At 38.1% G+C, this 21,084-nt stretch overlaps 1 protein-coding gene across 1 annotated transcript in view; it reads right to left on the bottom strand.

Annotated features, from left to right (window-relative positions):
- The window catches only part of CAMK4 (calcium/calmodulin dependent protein kinase IV), a 208,335-nt gene that overhangs the window by 74,075 nt on the left and 113,176 nt on the right, over nucleotides 1–21,084 (bottom strand). Inside the window, exons 5-6 of the mRNA XM_064596460.1 lie at nucleotides 6,605–6,667; nucleotides 4,529–4,611 (exon numbers count right to left, since the gene is read on the bottom strand). Of these exons, the coding sequence (XP_064452530.1) occupies nucleotides 4,529–4,611; nucleotides 6,605–6,667 (146 nt within the window). The remainder of the gene's footprint in view (nucleotides 1–4,528; nucleotides 4,612–6,604; nucleotides 6,668–21,084) is intronic.

Below are 21,084 nucleotides of genomic sequence, written 5' to 3'. Positions count from 1 at the left end.
ACAACAGTCTTTATAAATTAAGATGTATTCTAAGTTTGGTTAATCTCAATGCCAACTGTGGCACAACTCTATGGAGACTGGGCAAGATAAAACCCTAAGTTCTGTTTCTGGAATTTTTTCTAATGACGATGTCCTGAAAATTCCATTTCCACCAATGGTGAGAGCCCTGAAATGCTGAAGTAGAGATGACTATAAGGACTGATATACTAGGACTCTGTCAGGTGATTAATAGGCTAAATGCACAGTCTCCAAACATAACCACTGCTTCTCTTGCTTATTGACCACTTGTAGTTTTTAAAAAGAATATTTTCAGTTTGAAAAACTGAAAAAAAAGTTTGTAGTCAAGCCTGACTTTATGACTTAATTTCTTCAGCTTATTCTCTTGAAAAAAATACAATAATGCCTTAAAACACCTGAAGAGTGATTGAGTGGGGGTAAATATATAGCTTTGCATAGGACCAACAAATACATCATGGATTCTCCATAAATAAAATAAACAACAGTTTACTCTCTTGGAAATAATTTGAAAGGGACTAACTGGATTTAATAAGAAAGACAGTGAGGCCACATGAGGAAGCAGAGCTAGACCAGAAGATAGTCCGGCTGCCTGATTTGGGAAGATCATTTACCTTTCCTCATTCTCACTGCCATCTCTGTAAAGTGGGGATAATGCTTTTTCATCCTCCTTACTCCAAAGGGTTGATATAAAAGAGGAAAACATACTAGCGTCTGGGAAAGGGCTTTTAAAACTAAATATATTGTTTTTTTGTTCTCAGCAACAGTGGGATAGACAAGCCTCCAGGAAACAACAATGAAAACAAGCTAAATAGCATGTTTCTTAAAAATATCTTTGAAAAAAAAAATATATATATATATTTGAAGACAACAGAGAGTTACCAAGGAAGTGAAGGCTTCAGGAGCCAAGATCTAGGAGAGAAGAAAAACCCAGCAAAGCAAACCTAACATCGGATGCCTCTGCTTTCCCTTTAAAGGCATTTACTGATGCATTTACTGACTTGACATCAGTAGCTAACAGGCTGAGAAGATGAACAAAGCTTCTGGCCATCTCACAGGATGGAGGGAACAGAAGTTGGCATTTAGGGTCTGTCAAGAAAGGGGGCCCTGGAACAATCTTCTGACTTAAATTGGAACCCTTAAAGAGCAAAACCCTATGAGTAAGAGTTGACAAGAAATAGATCTGCCTTCAGGAAGCCCAGCTTTGAGTCAACCCAAAATATGATCGGAATAAAGTGATCTGCTCCTTACCTTTACTGCCTGCTTTTTTTGGAAGGTTACAACATTTAAAGCCTCATACTCCAAAATTTTTTATACATAATGTTTGGCATTTGAACAAGCATAATCAGGCAAGCAAAAACCCAAGGAGAAAACAGAAAAAAGACAATTTAAAAATCCTTAATATATTTTGATACTCCATAATATATTCTGATACTGGAGTCAGACAAAAATCAGGAGAAAAAAATACCTCTTCAAAAATTTAATCAGATGAGTGTAAGGATAATGCTAAATTAGCTGCTTTCAAATATAATCATTTTCTGAAAAAAAAAATTGAAAACTTACCCTTCCAGCAAACAACCTCACATTGTGTCCACTTAAAAAAATGCAGTGAATTTCTAAGAATTATTTTGAGATTGAGAAGAATGAAACAGAAAACCTCTAGAGCTTTCTTTTTCCCATGATTATCATAACTTCGTAAAGGGCTTTTGGGGAGATTTTCTTGGACACAAAAAATCACTGACTTTATTCCAAAAATTTTAATCAACTGTCCTATGCAATTTACATGAAACAGCAGATTCCACTTGGATTTTTACTACTCTTAGTTTTTTAAAAGCATCATGGAATAGATTTTTTGCTAATAAAATACAACCATTTGGGGGCACCTGGGTGGCTCAGTTGGTTAAGCGACTGCCTTCGGCTCAGGTCATGATCCCGGAGTCCCGGGATCGAGTCCCATATCCGGCTCCCTGCTTGGTGGGGAGTCTGCTTCTCCCTCTGGTGCTCTCTCACTCTCTCTCTCAAATAAATAAATAAAATAAAATCTTTTAAAAAAATCTTTAAAAAATAAATAAAATACAACCATTTTGACTATAATAGACTAACAATTATTTCTTCATCAATTGTTCCATTCATTCATTCATTAGAAACTATTAACATCATCATTAGAACAAGAATGAATTTTGATCATCACAATCAAATGGATTTGGTTTTGACCTAAGTACAGGAAAAAGAGACCATATTATGCTTTTTAACTCTCAAGAAAGAAAGCAATACATGGATAATAATGCAGGATATATTTTAGGCTTGATACAATTTTAAACATAACTATAGAATTAAGTAACCTAATGCAGAAACCAAGTTCATCTCAGATATGGCAACAGATATGTGGACAACAACATTTGAGGGGGGAAAAGTCTATGATCTAAGACCGCTAAGAGTTTGTAAGTGATTGAGTGCTTTACTGGCTATCTGCCATTCTTTAGATGTCTTCCATTAAATCTGAGTATTTCATCCATTTATCTTGGTAAATGAAATTTATCAACAATATTTAGTTTTTCATTTTTATCTAGAGCTGAATTAACTCTATCCCATCACATCAACCAGACTGCAAGATGAGAGAACCAGAATCTTTTCACGAAAAAGAGGTTGGAGAGGGACCAAAAGAGACTTGCTTCCAAAATAATTCGAACAAATAGAGGTAAGTAGGTAAATAGTAAGTGCTATTGGTAGATGATGGCTTTAGTGTGACATTCCTGTCCTGCAGTTATTTACAATTGAAGAACATGGTATTTCTCTCAGATAGACCATAATTAGCAGAGAAATATGTTAGTTCTCCTTAGAGAGACCTCATGGCTCCAAAGGCAGCAGGATCTAACTAAATTGACTCTGTTAATGTGCCTAAAGAAGAAATATGTCTATGAAAGAGTGAGCTATAGAGGTGTGGAAAAAGAAGCCATTTCTGGCCAGTTCTGGTAAGATTCAAGTAAATTAGGCCAGAAGAGTCTTCACTAAGCACAAGGGAACATGATGATCTTAGAACAAGATTATTCTTCTGGTGGGTCGGTGTCTCAGCTTCGTCAGCAGCAGAGAATCACTTCAAATTTGTTCTGAGTTTCAGAGAACTTAACTCTAGGTGAAGTATTTGCCCTTTAAGTCAGGATCTAGAACCATGAATCCAGATGACTATCAGCCAACTGCCACAAGAAGTGTATGTCTTCAGGCTACTGATACTCACTTCCCAAAGTTGATTCATTTACTTGTAAAGTATGGATAGAGTTAAAATGTTATAATTTTTAAAGCCTTATAATTCACATAACTTGTTCTAAGAAAACTTCAATGTATATGTGAGAAAAATCATGTATCTGTTGAAGATACGTATGTAGCTCCAATCAAACTGGACCATTTTACTCCTTGCAATCTGAAGATCCAAATCTGCACTGGGGAACATTAAAAACAGACAGAACCTTTGAAAACCAACATGAATACCTTTGGAAGCTCTTGAAGCAGGCAGCAAACTGAACCAGGTAGAGTTGGGATGGGGAGGAAGGGTAGGAGTGCTCCTTTCCTGACAAATTCTAACCTTATCCCCTGCAAGATCTCTTTCTCCTCGGAGTCCATTCATTAGATTGGTTGCTCATTCATTCAGCAAACATTTACTGAGAATTGACTGCGCTAGAGGCACTCAGGCTTTATCAGCAGTTCCCTCAATCTTTCTCTTGTCTTCTCTCTGCACCCTACTTCCCTCTTAAACCATTCTTAACCAACAAGAACTCTGTATCAGTGAACAACTTGTAACCATTTCTAATATGTACCTACTTAGTCACTTTGTCTTCTTCCAATTCCATTCTTTTTTTTTTTTTTTAAAGATTTTGTTTATTTATTTATTTGACACAGAGAGAGAAACAGCATGAGAGGGGATAGGGTCAGAGGGAGAAGCAGGCTCCCCACCGAGCCAGGAGCCCAATGTGGGACTCAATCCCAGGACTCCGAGATCATGACCTGAGCCGAAGGCAGTCGCCTAACCAACTGAGCCACCCAGGCGCCCTAATTCCATTCTTTTTTGATTACCCTGATGAGCACAGCAAAGGGCTGTGCTTAAAACTTAAAGGTTTTGTCTCTTTTACATATTGTTTGCCTATACTATGCTCTATCAGATTTTCAGGCATATTCATCAAATATTTTCTCATGAAATAGTCTCATAAATGCTACCATTTAGTTTAAATTTAGAATGACTTTAGAAATCTGTTTTTATTGGGAAAGTAAATGTTTGCAAAAGTAAACCGATATTACAGTGTTCCATTTTTTACTAAGCAAGGCAAATTTTCACCTACCCACATCATAGCAAATAACACTCTCTCTCCATTCTGTAACTCCTCTTATGATTTATTTTAGTAGAATTTATCAAGTGGCATGATGTGTCATTATGAAAATCATCAGGAGAAATTTCCCTTTGATACTTTTTGGTGCCTGGAAGCAAAACCTCTCTCCGGTTAGATTTCTAGGACCAACTCACCTGTCAAACAGTTCTCCTCCCGTGACCAGTTCTAGGACCAGACTGATTTCTGTAGGGGTTTCAAATATCTCTTTAAGTTTTATCTGGGGAAAGATATTAAAAAATAAATAATAAATTCCTTATTTTCAACTTTCTAGGAAAAAGCTAATGCTATGACTAAAATAACACTCTCTGTAATAGTAATACATTGGATCATTGTCAATAAAGGTACCACATTCTGGTAACAAGAAGCCATCTGTCACTCTCTGGTTGTTTTTATCGGTTACCTCATTTCCTTAAAGGTCCTTTTGAGTTTTTATATTTTTTCTTTTGACAGCTGAAAGCTGAAAGATACTTAGAAACACTTCCTAAATTTTGCCAGAACATCACAATTTCTGAATTGCTCTAGAATTAAAAAACAAAAGCAAGCAAACAAAACTTGAACCATTTGAAAGCATCATGGTTCCTAGTGATGCAAATGCCTCTTTCTCCTGAAAGCGAACTTGGAATTGGGATCTGAGGCAGAATGGGACCAGGGTAAAGTCTGTCATGTCAATTTCATGTTGTGATTAATAAAAACATTTTCTTCTTCTTCTTCAAAAAAGTCTGTCTGTACAGAAAGGATATCTCTCAACAGCAAAAAAGTTGCTGGTGGATAAAGGGATCCTCAGAAAAGTAGGGATGGCATTGATTTGATTGACTATGGGTTTACATCACATTCAGATAATCCATCCAATTTTGGATATTTCCCTCAATATATCGGAGAATCTACTGACCAGGGCTGATCTACATTTGAGGAAAATTTCACACTGGCTTTTCACTGAAAGAAAAAGGTGGATAATGTAAAAGTGGTGATTGTATGCGGTAAATTTTGTTTATTGCTTACCCAAAGCTCCTTCCCCCTACTTTACTGCAAACAGATTTTGTTTAGGGAAGCAAGGTGCCTAGCCTCAAATTATGGATCATGATTGGTCTAAGCCATTTATGATAATTCTGTTCCCCAATTTTCCAGTCTCTGTGCAGTGAGGAGTGATGATCTTGTGGCCAGCTCTGGCCAATAAAATCTGAAGAGAATTTTGCTGCAGCTCTAAGTTCTAGAAAAGCCTCTCCTCTTCTCTTCATACTCTGTTGGTGAGGCCCTTCCAATTCTCTCTCTAGAGTATAGACTTGAAGACTTGTGAAGACTGTGGAGCAGCCATTTAGGACCATGAAGGAAAAGCATGAGGGTGGAAGATGTCTAGGTCCTGAATGGCATCACTGAGGAGCTGAACCAATGCTAGCAACTGTCTGCCTTCTGATTATAACATAAAGAAAATATTTGTTTGGACTACCGTATTCAAGTTTTCTGTTACTTATAGCTGCCTACATTGCTAACCCATATGTTAAGTTTTAAGCACTTTGCTTGGAGCCTAACTAAGCACTGCAGGTTAGTCATCCTCCTGGACACCACAACTTTCTCAAAGAAATGAGTAAAATATTTTCTTTAAGTAGTTGGCACAATTCAAGTTATGGCCTGGAAAATGATTTTGTTCTTTTCACTTCATTGGCTCAAGAAAGCTTTTGCCAGACCTTTCCCTCAGCTCCTTTGTCTGGACATAGCCTAGAGCAGAGATTCTGAGGACATTTTATTTTTCCCATTCAAGTACATCATTTATTTGAATCCTCACATTGTTTCTGAAGTAGATATTCTCTCAAAGGAGACTGAAATGACTTTGGAAAGCAATGCATTTTCTTCACAGGCTTTTTCAGCAATGGCATATTAATAAGATAGGCACACAAAAGGGAAAAGCCCGTGTTTTATTAGAGTGAAACAAAACTCTTCAATTTTTAGTTATCCTTTTATGCATGAAAACAAAGATGGTATATATTACTGAAACTTGTTCCATTTTGAAACTCATTCGAGTGGTATTATTTTTAAGATTTATTCAGCTAAGGAAATGAAAAATGTGATCACATGAGGACAGGAGGTAGACCACAGTGGCTACCTATTAGTGGTGGAAGTATCCCCTTCTCATTATCAGCACTGGCAGCAAAGAACAAAAATGCCAGTCTACAACTTTGAAGATTATTTGAAATAGTAGATTAAAAACCACTTACAATGTTTGGATGTGAGAGGCGAAGAAGAACTCCTATCTCAGTTCTTACAATTTTTTTGTCCACCTAGAAGGCAAAATGAAAGAGAGAAACTGAAAGAAACTCCCACCTTAGAAATGCCTTAACTGTAGCAGAGAATCAGAAACGGCAGTAATCATCTGGGTCAATCAGGTAATTGGCAGAGAGGCTCATTCTTAAGCTTTTTTGTGTCTCTTTCCAACCCCCCCCCCCCACCCTTTTCAGTTGTATGTCTTTCTTCTCTGCTCCAGACATAAAGTAGAACTAGTTCTAAATGTGGAGCACAACTTGTCAAACCTCTTGCATGGCCCTATTTCAAAAATCACTGCTCTCACCACTAAGGCACAAGTTCATCTCAACCTGTCTCCTCCTCCTCTTCTTTTCTGTTATGAATCCCTGTCCCAAACCCACTGGAGCTATCAATCACTTCACCCGCCTTTCTCACACAGAGGTGGGCACATATCCCAGCCGAATCAATCAGAATCCCCTTCCCGGGCCACCGTGATTGGGTCAGGGATATCCGCCAGACCCAAGTCGTTCCAATCAGGGCCCTCCCCAGAACTTTTGCTCACATAATCAAGAAAGAGGTATTCGTTTTTTCTCTGAAATTGTGAGAGCAAAAGAGGACAGAGTCTGCCACTATCAGTGACCATTTTTAATACTCTACTTGTATCAAATGAAAGATCTTTGAAAAAGAGAGGCATTGCTAGAACAGGCAGATGACACTGACAGAGCTCTTCCAAAGAGTTCTTGCCTCACGCTCTAGTTCAGTTTCTGCAGATGTTTATGAAGAAAATTTGGACACAGATTATCTTTATTTTTTAATTATTATTTTTATTATATTTCCTGCTGTATTGAGGTATAATTGGTACCCCCCAAAAAACACACATAATTAATGTATATAATTTGGTGAGTTTGGGCATACATATATGCTTGTATTATCATCACCACAAGGTAAATCAACATAACCTCCAAAAGTTTCTTGTGTCCTTTTGTGTTGCACGTGTGTGTGTGTGTGTGTTTGTGATAAGAACACTTCAAATGACATCTATCCTCTTAACAAATATTTAAACGCACAAGGCTTTATTGTTAACTATAGGCATTATGTCGTACAACAGGTATCTGGCACTTACTCACACTGTATAACTGTAACTTTATACCCCTTGAACAACTCCCCATCTTCCCCTCACTCATCCACTGGTAACCATGATTTTATTGTTTACTTCTATGAGTTGGACTATTTTAGATGTCTCATATAAGAGGAATCATGCAGTGGATACAAATTGTTTTTTTTTTTTTTAAAGATTTTATTTATTTATTTGACAGAGAGAGACACAGTGAGAGAGGGAACACAAGCAGGGGAAGTGGGAGAGGGAGAAGCAGGCTTCCCGCGGAGCAGAGAGCCCGATGCGAGGCTCGATCCCAGGACCCTGGGACCATGACCTGAGCCGAAGGCAGACGCTTTAACCGACTGAGCCACCCAGGCGCCCCTACAAATTGTTTTTATCACAACCTTCTCTTCAGGTTAATAAGGATTTCCTCACTATTACAAAATAAATCTATTTTTCATTATTGCATAATGCTTTAAAAATTTTTAATAAAAAAAAAGAACCTAAGCATTTCTTATTTAAGACTGTTAGCATTCAAAACTAATGTAACATTGTATGTCAACTATACTTCAATAATAAAACTTTTTTTAAATAGTAAAAAAGACTGTTAGTATTCAAATTTATTTTTTCACTACACTTTTAGAGTTTATGCAATATAAAGTTTCCCTCTTGTTTTCATATATTTCTAATCAATATAAAAAAAGTCAGTGGGATCCTTTAATTTTTTCATATATTTATATTAAACAAAAGCTTTTCTAATACAAATACACATTTTAAGTAAATTTATTTTTTACCATGTTATGTCCCATATATTACATGTTGGGATGACTTTTAAAAATTTTTTATTATATTTTAGTTCCTTGAGAGTTAATTTATCTGAACTCTGGAAATACTCAGAACACACCAGATTATCTGGACAAGCAATCTTCTAATATAGTTATTTGTTTTGAATTCAGAATGAATTTCTCTTTAAAAACAATTTTTAAAAGGAAAATTATTTTTCCAGCGTACTCCAGATCAGTGGTTCTCAAAGTGTTACGGGAGAACACTTTAGGGCCCCTGAGATTCTTTCAGGTCATATGTGAGGCTATCCCCTTTTTCAGTTACATATTTGAATGAGGCTAGATTTTTATCTATACTTGAAATAAAACAACAAATTGAATGCAGAAGCAGATGAGAATCAAACTGTCTTCTCTTTTTTCTTTCAAACTGTCTTCTATTAAGCCAGACAGCAAAGAGATTTTTTAATAATGCTACTCTTCTCTAGGTATTTTTTAATTTTAGAAAATCTAGTTATTTTTCACAAAAATACTATTTATGTTAAAATGTAATGGGTTTATTATTATTATGTTTTTAATTAATAAGTACTTTTAAAAATTCTGTTCTAATCTCTAATATAGTAAATGTGTATAACTATTTGGAATTCTTAATAATTTGAAGAGTATAAAGGGCTCCTAAAGCCCAAAAGCTTGGGAACTACTACTCCAGAATATTTAATGTCATACAATTTAAAATAGAAAGCAGACAGAAAAGAACAAAAATTTAGTAATAATTAAATGAAAGAAAAAATGTGAACACAGTCTCCTCTCTCTTCCCTTCAATGAATGCTGGAGTCCCAGTTGAATGAGGTGCAGGTCATGACTTCAGAGGAGGCTGACAAGGGAGAAGCAGGTAAGAATCTTAGAAGAGGGATCTTAGAGAAAAATGGGGCATGAAAAACCAAAGAGAATAAGTGGACTGACAAAACCTGGACTACAAGTCAGAGTGATGCCAACCAAAGAAACCAAGAGCAGGTAGAGTTGAAAGGGAGAAGCTGACAAAAGAGAAATGGACAGATAAACGAGTGATATGCCAGGACAAGACAAGACTGAGGTCAGAAAGTCTTTCCCAGAGAGATAAACTGAGGGCCATTTGCTATCTTTTTGAAACAAAGTCTCAGAGTTCCTAGGTGGTCCTGCTTTGGGGAGTGGTTCCTCCACAGGTATCACATCTTGAAGGTCACACAGGTGTGCCTCTTCCCTGTCATATCATCTCACATCTTTCCTATATTCCTCTTGTTCCAGAAATTAGTGTTTCATGCCCACTCTGACTTCTCCCTCCAAGCCCCTGGGAAGGCCAGGAGAGAGACTGAGCCCTTATCTTACCACTCAGCATCAGTGATGTTTTTCTAGAAAATAACTGTCAAGCCTACCACAAAAGTCATTGGGCAGCTATCTGAACAGTCATTACTGTGACCTGGAATTAGCTTCCAAGTGCTACTATAATTAGCATCTTCAGAAGCACCAACAGATGGTTTTAACAAATAAATATTACAAAATTGAAACCCATAAAATTACCTTCACTATTTACAAAATACCTTGAAGAATGGTAGTTTTTTATTACTAACAATTCACAATTATAAAATATATAATGTATATTACTAAAATTCTAAGTTAGGGGATGTATTTTAGCCCAGGTCCCCCAGCAAACAAATGTGAGGCAAGTATCAACATGCTGGTGTTTTATTTGGAAGGTGCAGTTAGAGCAGGGACACAGGGAAGTCCAACAAGGTAAGAGGTGACACAGTGCAGCCAGCACACTGGCCACTGTGTCATAATGAGTTGTAAAGAAACAGTAGGTCATATGGGCAGTTGCATCCACCTGGCACAGAGTACTTGTCCAGAGGAGCTGTACCAGGCCATCGTGCCTTGAAGAAGTTCATAGGAAAGAGGGAGAATTCACCTACCTTGGAACCTACTCCTCCTGTTGCCCACAGGTGGAAATCTGGCCCTACGGTGGTAACTTCTCCAGACTTTTAGGTTGCCTATCCAGTCTCTTCAGCAGTTGTGATGCCATACTCCTTCTCATGAGGTGTTATATCTCATTCAAATCTAGAAGTGGCTAGAAGGGCCAGAAGTTTCAGCTGTGTGTCTGGTTGGCCTAACTGCATGCTGTGGACAGTGGGCAATGAAGCTCTCCCAGGTCCGGACAACTGGTAGACAGAAGGAATCTGAAGAAGCCCAAAGGAGTTTGTCCAGTCACAGTGCCTTCTTAAGTTTTTTATCTATCATAACGTAAGCCAGATTGACAACTATGGAATTACAGTCCTGCCTCCTTAGTTTACTGCATTTTACTGCTAATCAGATTATTAAGAACTTTGTCTTCCACTTATATTGTTTTATTGTTCTAGTTGTCAATTTGAAATGGATTGGGCACTTGGGGTTTTTCTTAAAAACTCTTTTAGCTCCTCTATTTAAATTGCCCTAAATATTCAAAAAATATCTCCTTTTCATTGCCATGAAATCACCTTTGAAACATACAATTTTAATGGCTTTTGAAATACTTTCAATATAAAACATACCTTTTGAAGATTATACATAAGAAAAAAATTAATAAAACAATTTAATAAAAGTGGTTAGTATACAGATGTGTATGGTTTTAAAACTCCACAGAACTCCAGATTCCTTTACATCGAAAGAAATCCCAATTTTACTATCTTTCTCCATGGGGGGAGAAAAAGAAATGGGTAAAAGGCATAATTCTAGAGCAACATCAGAGAAAAAGCCTCCATCACTGGAATAGAGTTAATCAAACATGGACCCTTCATTAAGATATACAGCAGATATACTCCCATGCTGGGGCTGAGAAGGTTGCAGAAAAGAAGGGAGAAAGGATTGAAAGATATGTGAAGAAGAAATAATGAGGACTTAGGGAAAGAAAAGGAAACCAGTTTCTGCACTGTGGGAATGATGGATAGAAGCAGAAGTGGTAAAGGAATTGAGGAGAAGAAGATTTTTTAACACCAGATTTCTGGTGGACTTGAGCCACTTGGGCATCTCAGATGTGGCCTAGATCTGGACTCTGGGATTTTAAATATTCTTGGTGGGTTGGGGTAAGCTGTGTGAGTAGAGACTACTGCTCTACTTCTAGGATTCAGTCAAGTACAGTGGCATTTCCACATCAAACACTCAGCCTCATCTCATGTTCTTTGCGGGGACTGAGACCATAAGTCTTGTTTGTCTCTCTATTCTTTCTCTGGCTTCTTAGGCTCATTTGTGGTTTGAGCAATGACCGGAGAATATGATGTGAACTACAGAACTGTGCTCTTCAAACACTTTGTGGAAAAAGGCAAAATACAAATTATTAGTGAATAAATAAATAAGCAGACAGTGTCTTTAAATTTTCACAACAATTCTCTTCTGCATAGCTTCTGCTTAATTTAGCATCTTGTTTTCTGACATATCAACGAGTATATGTTGGCACTAACATGCTTGGTGAAGAGACTTGACAGCTGGTACTTTGTTAAATTCAAGAATGACAGTTCTAGCCTAAAAGGATTTAAAAGCTAAGAACTGCTGTTTGAACATGCAAAAATCCAATGTGGTCTACAGATAAAAATACTGAGGTTGGTATCTTCAGTAACTGTAATTTTTACCAAGTCTGATTCTTCCCTTTATATTTTTGACCTAATGGAAACCTGGACATCTCATGATACCTTACTTTTTTCATTGTCTTCTCAAGCAGGGTCTTATTTTAATCCCAATAGGAAATGTACCACAGGGCCTGGAACGATAGGTGTCCTTCTTGTTCCCCATTGCTATATCTAAACCATTTCTCCTCCCTGTCCCCCTAACATCTCAGCTGTTTTGAAATGTCTGCCATCAGCCAACATGACTTGAAACCTTTTTTTGTTTTAGTCATCTTCCTATCTCCTTGTTATTCATCCTATTCTGAAGATTTTAGCATGTTTCAGCAACTTTATCTCAACCACTGATCCTGTCATCATTCTTAACAACTTCAACTTTCATGTGAATGATCCTGTCAACATCTTTGACTCTAGTTTCTTTGCCATTTCTTCAATTCCAACAATTTCTTCCTCCACTCTCCCTTAGTAACCCATTCCCATGGTCATATCCCAGGCTTTATCATTACCATCAATTACACCACTTCAAAAATATTGATTTGAAACCTCACACTCTCTGCTTTATACCTCCTATCTTTTCAGTTCTTACATAGATTCAATGGTCCATTAAGATAAGCAGTGATTGCATAGTCCCCCAACTCCTTTGCTCTTATCTTCATCTGTTGGACTTGCCAGGTGAAACCCTTAAATACTCTACTCTTCTTTTACTCCATGTCTGTGTCTTAACTGAAGTGTCTGGAACAAAATGTACAACAGTTGACTGGTCCCATTTTTAATTTATGACCCCAAATCTCAAGGGACCCTCAGCTCCCCATTTTGCAACAGAACACTTTACACTTTCTCTCCTTTAACATCCAATACTCCCTCCTCCCTTAACTCTCCTATCACAGCCTTGCTTCTAATCCACTGAGAAGGTATAAACAATACAAAGAGAATATGATCTTGTCATCATCCAATCTATCAATCTATATACATCTGTATCCAATTAATTTCATCCATTTATTCTACAAATATTTTTGAACACCCACTACATGCAGATGTTATTCTAGGCATGAGGATACAGCAGTGAACAAAACATAAACTTCCGGGCGCCTGGGTGGCTCAGTTGTTTAAGCGACTGCCTTCGGCTCAGGTCATGATCCTGGAGTCCCTGGATCGAGTCCCGCATCGGGCTCCCTGCTCAGCGGGGAGCCTGCTTCTCCCTCTAACCCTCCCCCCTCTCATGTACTCTCTCTCTCTCATTCTCTCTCTCTCAAATAAATAAATAAATCTTAAAAAAAAAAAAAACAAAAACATAAACTTCCTAGGAATTTTATGTCCTAAGAAGCTTATGTTTTAGTGAAGATAAAAAAAAAAAAAAGAAGTAAATAAATAAAAGGTCCAAAGTTGATAAATACTAAGGAAGGAAAAAAAAGGTAAAAGATGTGGGGTGGTGAAGGGTGCTGTTTGAAATGGACAGTTATGAAAGGTCTCTCTGACAAAGCAACAAGGTACACAGCTACTTGGATTTGAGAGAGGAGTGTTTCAGACACAGTAACAGCAAACACAAAGGCCCTCAGCTATGAGCGACAGCAAGGAGGCCAGTTTAGCCAAAGCAAAGTGACAGAGGAGGAAAGTAGTAGATGATGACGGAGGCTCCTCATGACCAGGAGTCAGGTCATAAAGAGCCATGTCACCCAGGTAAGAACTTGGTATTTTAGTATGAGAGAGGTCAGACACAACTGGAAGGTTCTGAGAAAGGAATGACATGATATTAGTTAAGTTTTGAAAGGATACTCTGAGGGGAGCCTGGGTGGCTCAGCCAGTTAAGCACCTGACTTTTGGTTTTGGTTCAGGTCATGATCTCAGGGTTGTAAGATTGAGCCTCACATCAGACTCCACACAGTGTGGAGCCTGCTTGAGATTTTCTTCTCCCTCTTCTTCTGCCCCACTCCTCTCCCTCTCTTAAAAAAAGAAGAAGAAGAAAGAAGAAGAAGAAGGAGAAGAAGAAGAAACAATGATGCTCTGAATTTTACAGAGATGAGGATAATGGAAAGAGTAAAAGCAGGGACATGCAATAATAAGTTAGAGCAGTTGTTCCAGTGAGAGATTATGGAAGTTTGGTAGTGATGATAGAGGTATGAAGCAGATGGATATTTTTAAGGAAGAGAAAATAGTATTTACAGATGAACTGGCTATGAGATGTAAGAGAAAGAAAAATATAAAAATTGACTACAAGTTTTTCAGCTTCAGAAACAGGAAGCATAAAATTGCCATTTATTGAGGTGGGAAAGACTGGAGGAGCAGGTTCAGAAAGATGCTAATAACATTTTGGCCCTGTCCATTGTTCTGAACTTACCTACCAGCTGTCCTCTTTCATTCTAGTTCTCTAATCATCTAGTTAATCTCTGAAGAAGCCAAAATCTTTTCCATTTCTGGGCCTTTTCACTTTGTGCTAGATAGTCTTCTGTCTTGAATGTTCTTCTCCCAGATCTTTCAGTGTGAGTTTGGACCCAGTAGAGAGGAGAATGGAAGGGGCAGCTGCACAGTGGAGGTGATGGTTCAGAGGTGGAGGCAGTGATGAGCATTGGACATGGTGGGGTGGGACAGGAAGGAGATATTAAGAGGAACCAATATCTTATTTTACATTTAACACTAACTAGCATAACACCAACCCTGTTCTCATCAGTATGGGAAGACAAACTCTAATAAGGCATGTCAATCAAATAAGCTTGATTTTGAAAACTGTGAAACTCATTTTCTGATAGTTCTGTTAATAGCCACCTCCTACTCCCTACAGACTCTTAAAACACTGGCAGGGCAAAAAGGAGAAAAGTAGAGCTTTCCAATGGGGGAGGAGCCCAAGGATTGGAACAGAGTTTAGGCAAGACAAGAATGTCTCTGTGAAGTTCAAACCAGAAGGAAAGATTTTATATCAAACCAGGTAGATTCAGAACAGGGCAGCCTCCTTCAAGGGAGGTACCTCTGCTCCCTCATTTCCACATTCTAAAATCTAAGCCTTTCTGCTCACAGATGCCAGAAATTCTTTCAGAAGGAACAGCCTTTTATTTTACAGTGAATGAAACAGGCTTAAAATATTCCTGGGAGAGATGACAAGCTAAACAAAGTTTATACGAAAGATTTGGCTCATTCTAGACTCTCACTAGAAACAGATTTGGCTTAACAGAGAGAAAGAAGAATGGAGAAACACCATATATAAAGTAGAAAGGACTTTACATCTTTCACTAGCTCTTTTCCCATTCTTGCATCTTTGTATCTCTCCCTGGGATTAAGAATATATGGGGGTAACCCTGATTTAATACCTCTTATCCTTAAAAAGACCTCATCCCTCAGTGCCTTACCTCTCTACCTGTTTTCAAAGCATTTCTCTGCTTCCCTCCACAGAAAAACCCTCCAGAGTTGTCTCTGCCTTCTTTCTCCACTTCCTCCACCCACCCCTTTGTATTTGTCAGTGCAGCCCAGTTTGGCTTCATCCCAAGAACTCCTCCAAACCTCTTATAGAAAAATATCAGTGGCCTCCTTGGAGGAGCACTTGGAGCCAAACTACTCATCTTATCCTGTCAGCAGCATTTGATATATTTGATCACTCCATTCTCAGATAAAATTGATTATTCCAGGTCACCATTCTGGTCTGATTTTTCTTCTACTTTAAAGGCTGCAGAAGTATTGAAATACTTCCTAACTAATCTCTCTGCTTGGATTCTTACCCTTTATAATCATTCCCTCTGCATGGAAGCCAGAGTGATGTCTTTAAAATGTAAATCAGATTATGTCACTCTCCAACTTAAATGCCTTTATTGGTATCCACTGTGCTTAGAATAAATGCAAATTCTTTACCATTGACCATAAAATTCTGGATGGCTTGGCCTTACCCTTTTGATCTGATGTCATTTTTCTCTCTACACAGTCCCTTCAACCACTAGACCAGACTCTAAACCCTTTGCACTTGCTGCTTCCTCTTTCACAAGACCTTCTGACTTCTCAGAGTACTTGAGAGGCCTTCCCTAGATACTCCATCAAAAGTGACTACACATACATACACATTTATACATACACCATGAATCATATCACTCTAATCTCTTCATAATGTTTACAAATACCTGTTATCATTTAATTACTAATTCATTATTTGATTTTTCTTTTTTTTAATTTAAATTCACTTAGCCAACATATGGTACCAGAACACAAGCCCTACGACATCAAGGGTTTTGTCCATTTTCTACACATCAGTATCCCCAGCATTATTTACCAATGCCTGGTATATAATAATCTGCTGAATGAATGAATGAATGAAGGATGAAGCTAGTGTTTGAATACAAGAGATGAGTGCTTCAAAGAAAAGATCCCTGGTTTCACAGCTTTGGTTAGTTGAGATTAGAATTGGTTAGTCCGTTCTCTTGTCATTTGGATCTATATGACATTTTTGTCGTGTTATTGATACTAATGGAGTGGAGAATGCCTATCTTACTGGCAGAGCAAAGTACCCAATCTAGGGCCTTCATGGGTACTTGCTCCCAAGATAAATGAGTAATGTTTCAAGAAATAAGAAATAATAATAGGGCGCCTGGGTGGCTCAGTCGATTAAGCGTCTGCCTTCGGCTCAGGTCATGATCCCGGAGTCCCGGGATCGAGTCCCGCATCGGGCTCCCTGCTCAGTGGGGAGTCAGCTTCTCCCTCTGACCCTCCCTCCTCTCATGGTCTCTCTCTCTCAGTCTCTCTCTCAAATTAAAAAAAAAAAAGAAATAATAATAAAAGCTTTGGTGGAGTCACTGACTTTCTAAATCCACTGCAGCAGATAGTGATGTTCCATGTCTGCTCCTCTCCCCCATCATAGGATATAGAGCTCTACAAGCTGCCAAAAGGAGGCCTGTTCTTCAAACAGCACACCTTGCCTTTATTTGTGTGATCAATGCTTTGTATTAAACACAATGAGAGAAAACATTAAAAGAAGAGGAAATGATGAAAATCAGAAACTGGTAGCCATGCGAGCTGGAGTGCACTATGCGCTCCCGAAGGAGGAGCTGGGAGGTCCTCGGGACACAGAAAAGTAGAGGGATGTGATGGCAAATTCTCTGCTTTGTCTCTGTGCCTGCTGGGGGACAGTTCAAGAGGAAAGCTTTGCTGGGTCCCTACTCCCCCAGATTCCCTGATAAGGGCAAGTCAACACCAGCACAGTCAGATTCTTGCAAAAAAGAAGCTGATATCCTGTGATAAAAAAGGAATGGAATGTCAGCCTCCCAAATTCTCTTTTCGGGGGCATGTTGCCAGGGCTGGAAAAGTTTTAGAGAAGTATCATAGCCACATTAAAAAAATGTGAAATATAAAACATAAGAATGAGGAACATACCCACCACTGTAATCATTAGCATTTTGTTTCATTTTCTTTCAACTTTTTAAACTCTGAGCGTTTCTTTACATACTTCAAATATGGAGAGATAGTTTTGTTTCTTACTATTTTTGTGAAAAATACCATAACATTTTATGGATACATAACATTCACAAGCAGAATGTAAAACAGCTTCTTAATGCCCCAGTGTCATCAATGACCATTTTTATCATTACTTAGGATTTCTTAAAATTTGTTACTAACATAAATCACTCTGTAATGAACATCCATGTTTGTACTTTATTTTAAAATTCAACTTGAATTCTGGTTCTGCCATTTAGAGTCCTTGATAAAATCATTTATCCTGTCTGAGGATTATTTCTTTCTTCCTTTTTTTTTTTTTTAAGATTTTATTTGACAGAGAGAGACACAGTGCGAGAGGGAACACAAGCAGGGGGAGTGGGAGAGGGAGAAGCAGGCCCCCTGCCGAGCAAGGAGCCCGATGCGGGGCCCGATCCCAGGATCCTGGGATCATGACCTGAGCCAAAGGCAGACGCCCAATGACTGAGGCACCCAGGTGCCCCTATTTCGATTTCTTCATAGATAAGAGACAATAACTGCTATCTACAGTATTATTGTTGTAAGGAGGAAACGAAAATATATGTGAAATCTCCTCGCCCGTTGTAGATGTACAATGCCTTTCCTGAAAGGATTTTGTAAAAAGTAAGGTATTTCCTACTGTTCTATTTTCAATTTTCTGTGTTTTCCCATAAAAATTACTGTAACTGAAACAAACTAAATTTAGAAATATTGAGATTTATGAGAGTGTCAGTCCTACTAAGGAAAATACGTCTAATAAATTTGAATATGGTGTAGTTCCCCTTTTCTTCTAAAAGTGAAAGACAACTTCATCAAAATCTTAAACTATATCCAATATAATCTTATTTGAGGGTAATCAAAGAGGGGAACTGATATCTGTTTGCATTTATATTTAAATGCCTTCCTTCACCCTTTATGAAGATTGGGATAAGAGCTGCACTACTTTGGTTAAGCTCCACAGAGGTTTTAATACCAATTTCTTACGTTTATTAACCACTATTGACCACTGAGGTCACACCTGAGTTATTACAGACCTGGGTATCAGCAATGTCCTAATTCTAATTTCTATTAGAAATTAACAAACTGCAACTTTCCCTTTTAGTGCTGAGATAGGGAAACTGAAGGAATGCATAAAGACTTGCTTTTTGTTCCATTTCCTGCTTCTGTTCTTGCTAGGACCTGCACGCCCATTTTGCACACACCTCAATACATGTAGTGTAAGACAAGGAGTTAATGATTTCTCTAGAATAGATAACACCCTCTCCGATACTCTCCAGGACTGTCAGGATTCAGAGAAGGAATAGATCCATGCACTGGGCTGGTCTCTGATTTTGTGCTGCCTGGCTGGTCTGGTCCTGTCCCTGAATGTCTGACCATTATGTGACCCTACGATGTATCCCCAGCTGTCTATAGCTGCTGGGACCTTCACCTGGTCAGGTGTTTAGTGCAGTCAGCAGCTGGTGATGGCTGTGGTGCATGGGTACTTCATCCTCACCGGAGAGACCATGCCTCCATGGGTTACTTGAGCAAGCATGGGAAGAACAGGGCAAGGGAGAAACAGCTCTGAGAGAAATAAACTTACACTGAATATTTACCCTAAAGAAACTCTTTTAAACTAATAGAGACTCTTTCAAATGAGGAAACACTGAGATACCTTTGACTGGAAATTTTAAGTATCTTTTCCCCAGATATCCAGGGGTACCAGTCTTAGGAAGAATTTTAATTGTCATAGAAAATAGAGGATACTTTAAATTTTTTTGGCAGATAAAAATGTGACAGGTAAATTTTGATACTCATCCACATTCCCCTTCATAAAAATGTCCAATTTTAAAAGATGACAGTGGTAATCTTGGATCTGCTTTATCAGCGAAAAAAATCATTCACAGCTTATAGTACTTTATTATGTATGCCCCGCCCTCGACACTAATCACAATACCCAAATGTGTCCTTATGTTACTATGGAAAAATAGCTCTAGACTATTCTGATCTCAAAATCTCAAAAAAAAAAAAAAAATCTTCCCAATGACAGCTTGGTATGTTGTGGGGCAGGGGGGAAGGGAAGCACTGTAGATATAACAACCCATTTGATACATTTTTCAGATTTCTGGGGTAGAGATAAATATGAGAAGCTTTAACTGAATTTATCCTGTGATGCTGACACTTGCAGCAGAGAAGAAACTGGAATTCCATACACACAGCCACGCCTGGGGTCACTGCATCCCATCTACCATTAAGACAAAGTGCAAAGATTCACACCAAGCAATGTGTGTAGCTTGTATATTACACACTCCCCAGTTATTCCTCTTTTATTTGTTAGTGAATACTGTGTGCTAAAACTCATTAACTAAACTTTTAACAGCATTTGGAAAAGAACTACGTTGCTTGTGTTCTCTTCTCTGCACATAGGGAATATTGTTTACTTTTGTTTTAGGGTGACTTAGAAATGCACTCAGTTTCTCAGTGTCTGTGCCAACAAAGGCTTTTTCACCCTTTATCAGCTTAGTAAGGAGCAATATCCAGTTTCAGTCTCAGATTTGGGCCATGATCATTCCTACCTTTTTTTATCTTTTTGGTTTTTTTGGTCTTTTTTTCTATCAGAACCTAGCTGGTATAAATAGAAAGGACCCAGATTTGGAACTCAAAAGCCCTGGGTTCAAATTCTATATGCTTTTGTGTACTTTGAACATGTCTCTTTTCTAAAACTCCCATAAGTAAGATACTCCCATGGGGCACTTTGTGTTAACAGGTGAATGGGGCCACACAGTGTTTAATAATGAAATGTGGGCACCATTCTTATTTAGCATTATGCTCCTTTACTTTAAAACTACTGAAGTGGCATAGGGTGATTTGAGGATGCTTCTTAAAAAAAAGCAGTTGAAACCTAATTCAATACTGAAAATTATTTGAATCTCTTCTATTTAATATCCTCTGCACAGTCATTCATTTCCTCTCTTTTAGCAGATTAATGGTTTTGGAGTTCTATGACTTGATTCTTTTTTCTTTTTTTAGCCTTCTTTCTTCCCTCTCTTTTTACATTGTCTGGATGGATGCAGTTTTGACCATCATTCAACATTATACCATAAATATAAAAATCAAAATGTATTGAAATGTTCTTCTCTGTTAACACTAATACTAGAGCTTCTCCCCTTCTTAGTAAGTTATGAATCACAAGTTTGCTTTGAGTCTGGTAGGCTGTGTTCCTTCAGGCTTTCTCAGTTTTCTGGTTGTGGCCCACTGAGTACCACTCCCCAGCTCTGATCTTCCGACCTCGGTTCCTCTCAACTTCCATGCTCCCAGCACCTCTCCTCTGGTTACAAGGCCTTTCCCATTCAGCTCTCTGAGAAGTTTCTAGTCTCTTTCTTCTACTAGGGTATGGCAACATAAGCTCTTCCTATAAGATTTCCTGTTTGTGGCTAGTTATGCATCTCTTTTTTCTGCTCCACAGTCTCCATATAAAGTGAAGGTCACTTTAGATTAAGCTGCCCACTACTTATAAAAGAACTAGAGGTTTAAATGTGATCATCTGAGTG

This window comes from Mirounga angustirostris, unplaced genomic scaffold (assembly GCF_029215605.1).
Source record: "Mirounga angustirostris isolate CCGP_5_RB_7025 unplaced genomic scaffold, mMirAng1.0.hap1 SCAF_7, whole genome shotgun sequence".
NCBI classification, from domain to species: domain Eukaryota; kingdom Metazoa; phylum Chordata; class Mammalia; order Carnivora; family Phocidae; genus Mirounga; species Mirounga angustirostris.
This window is presented reverse-complemented; position numbering and strand designations above follow the sequence as displayed.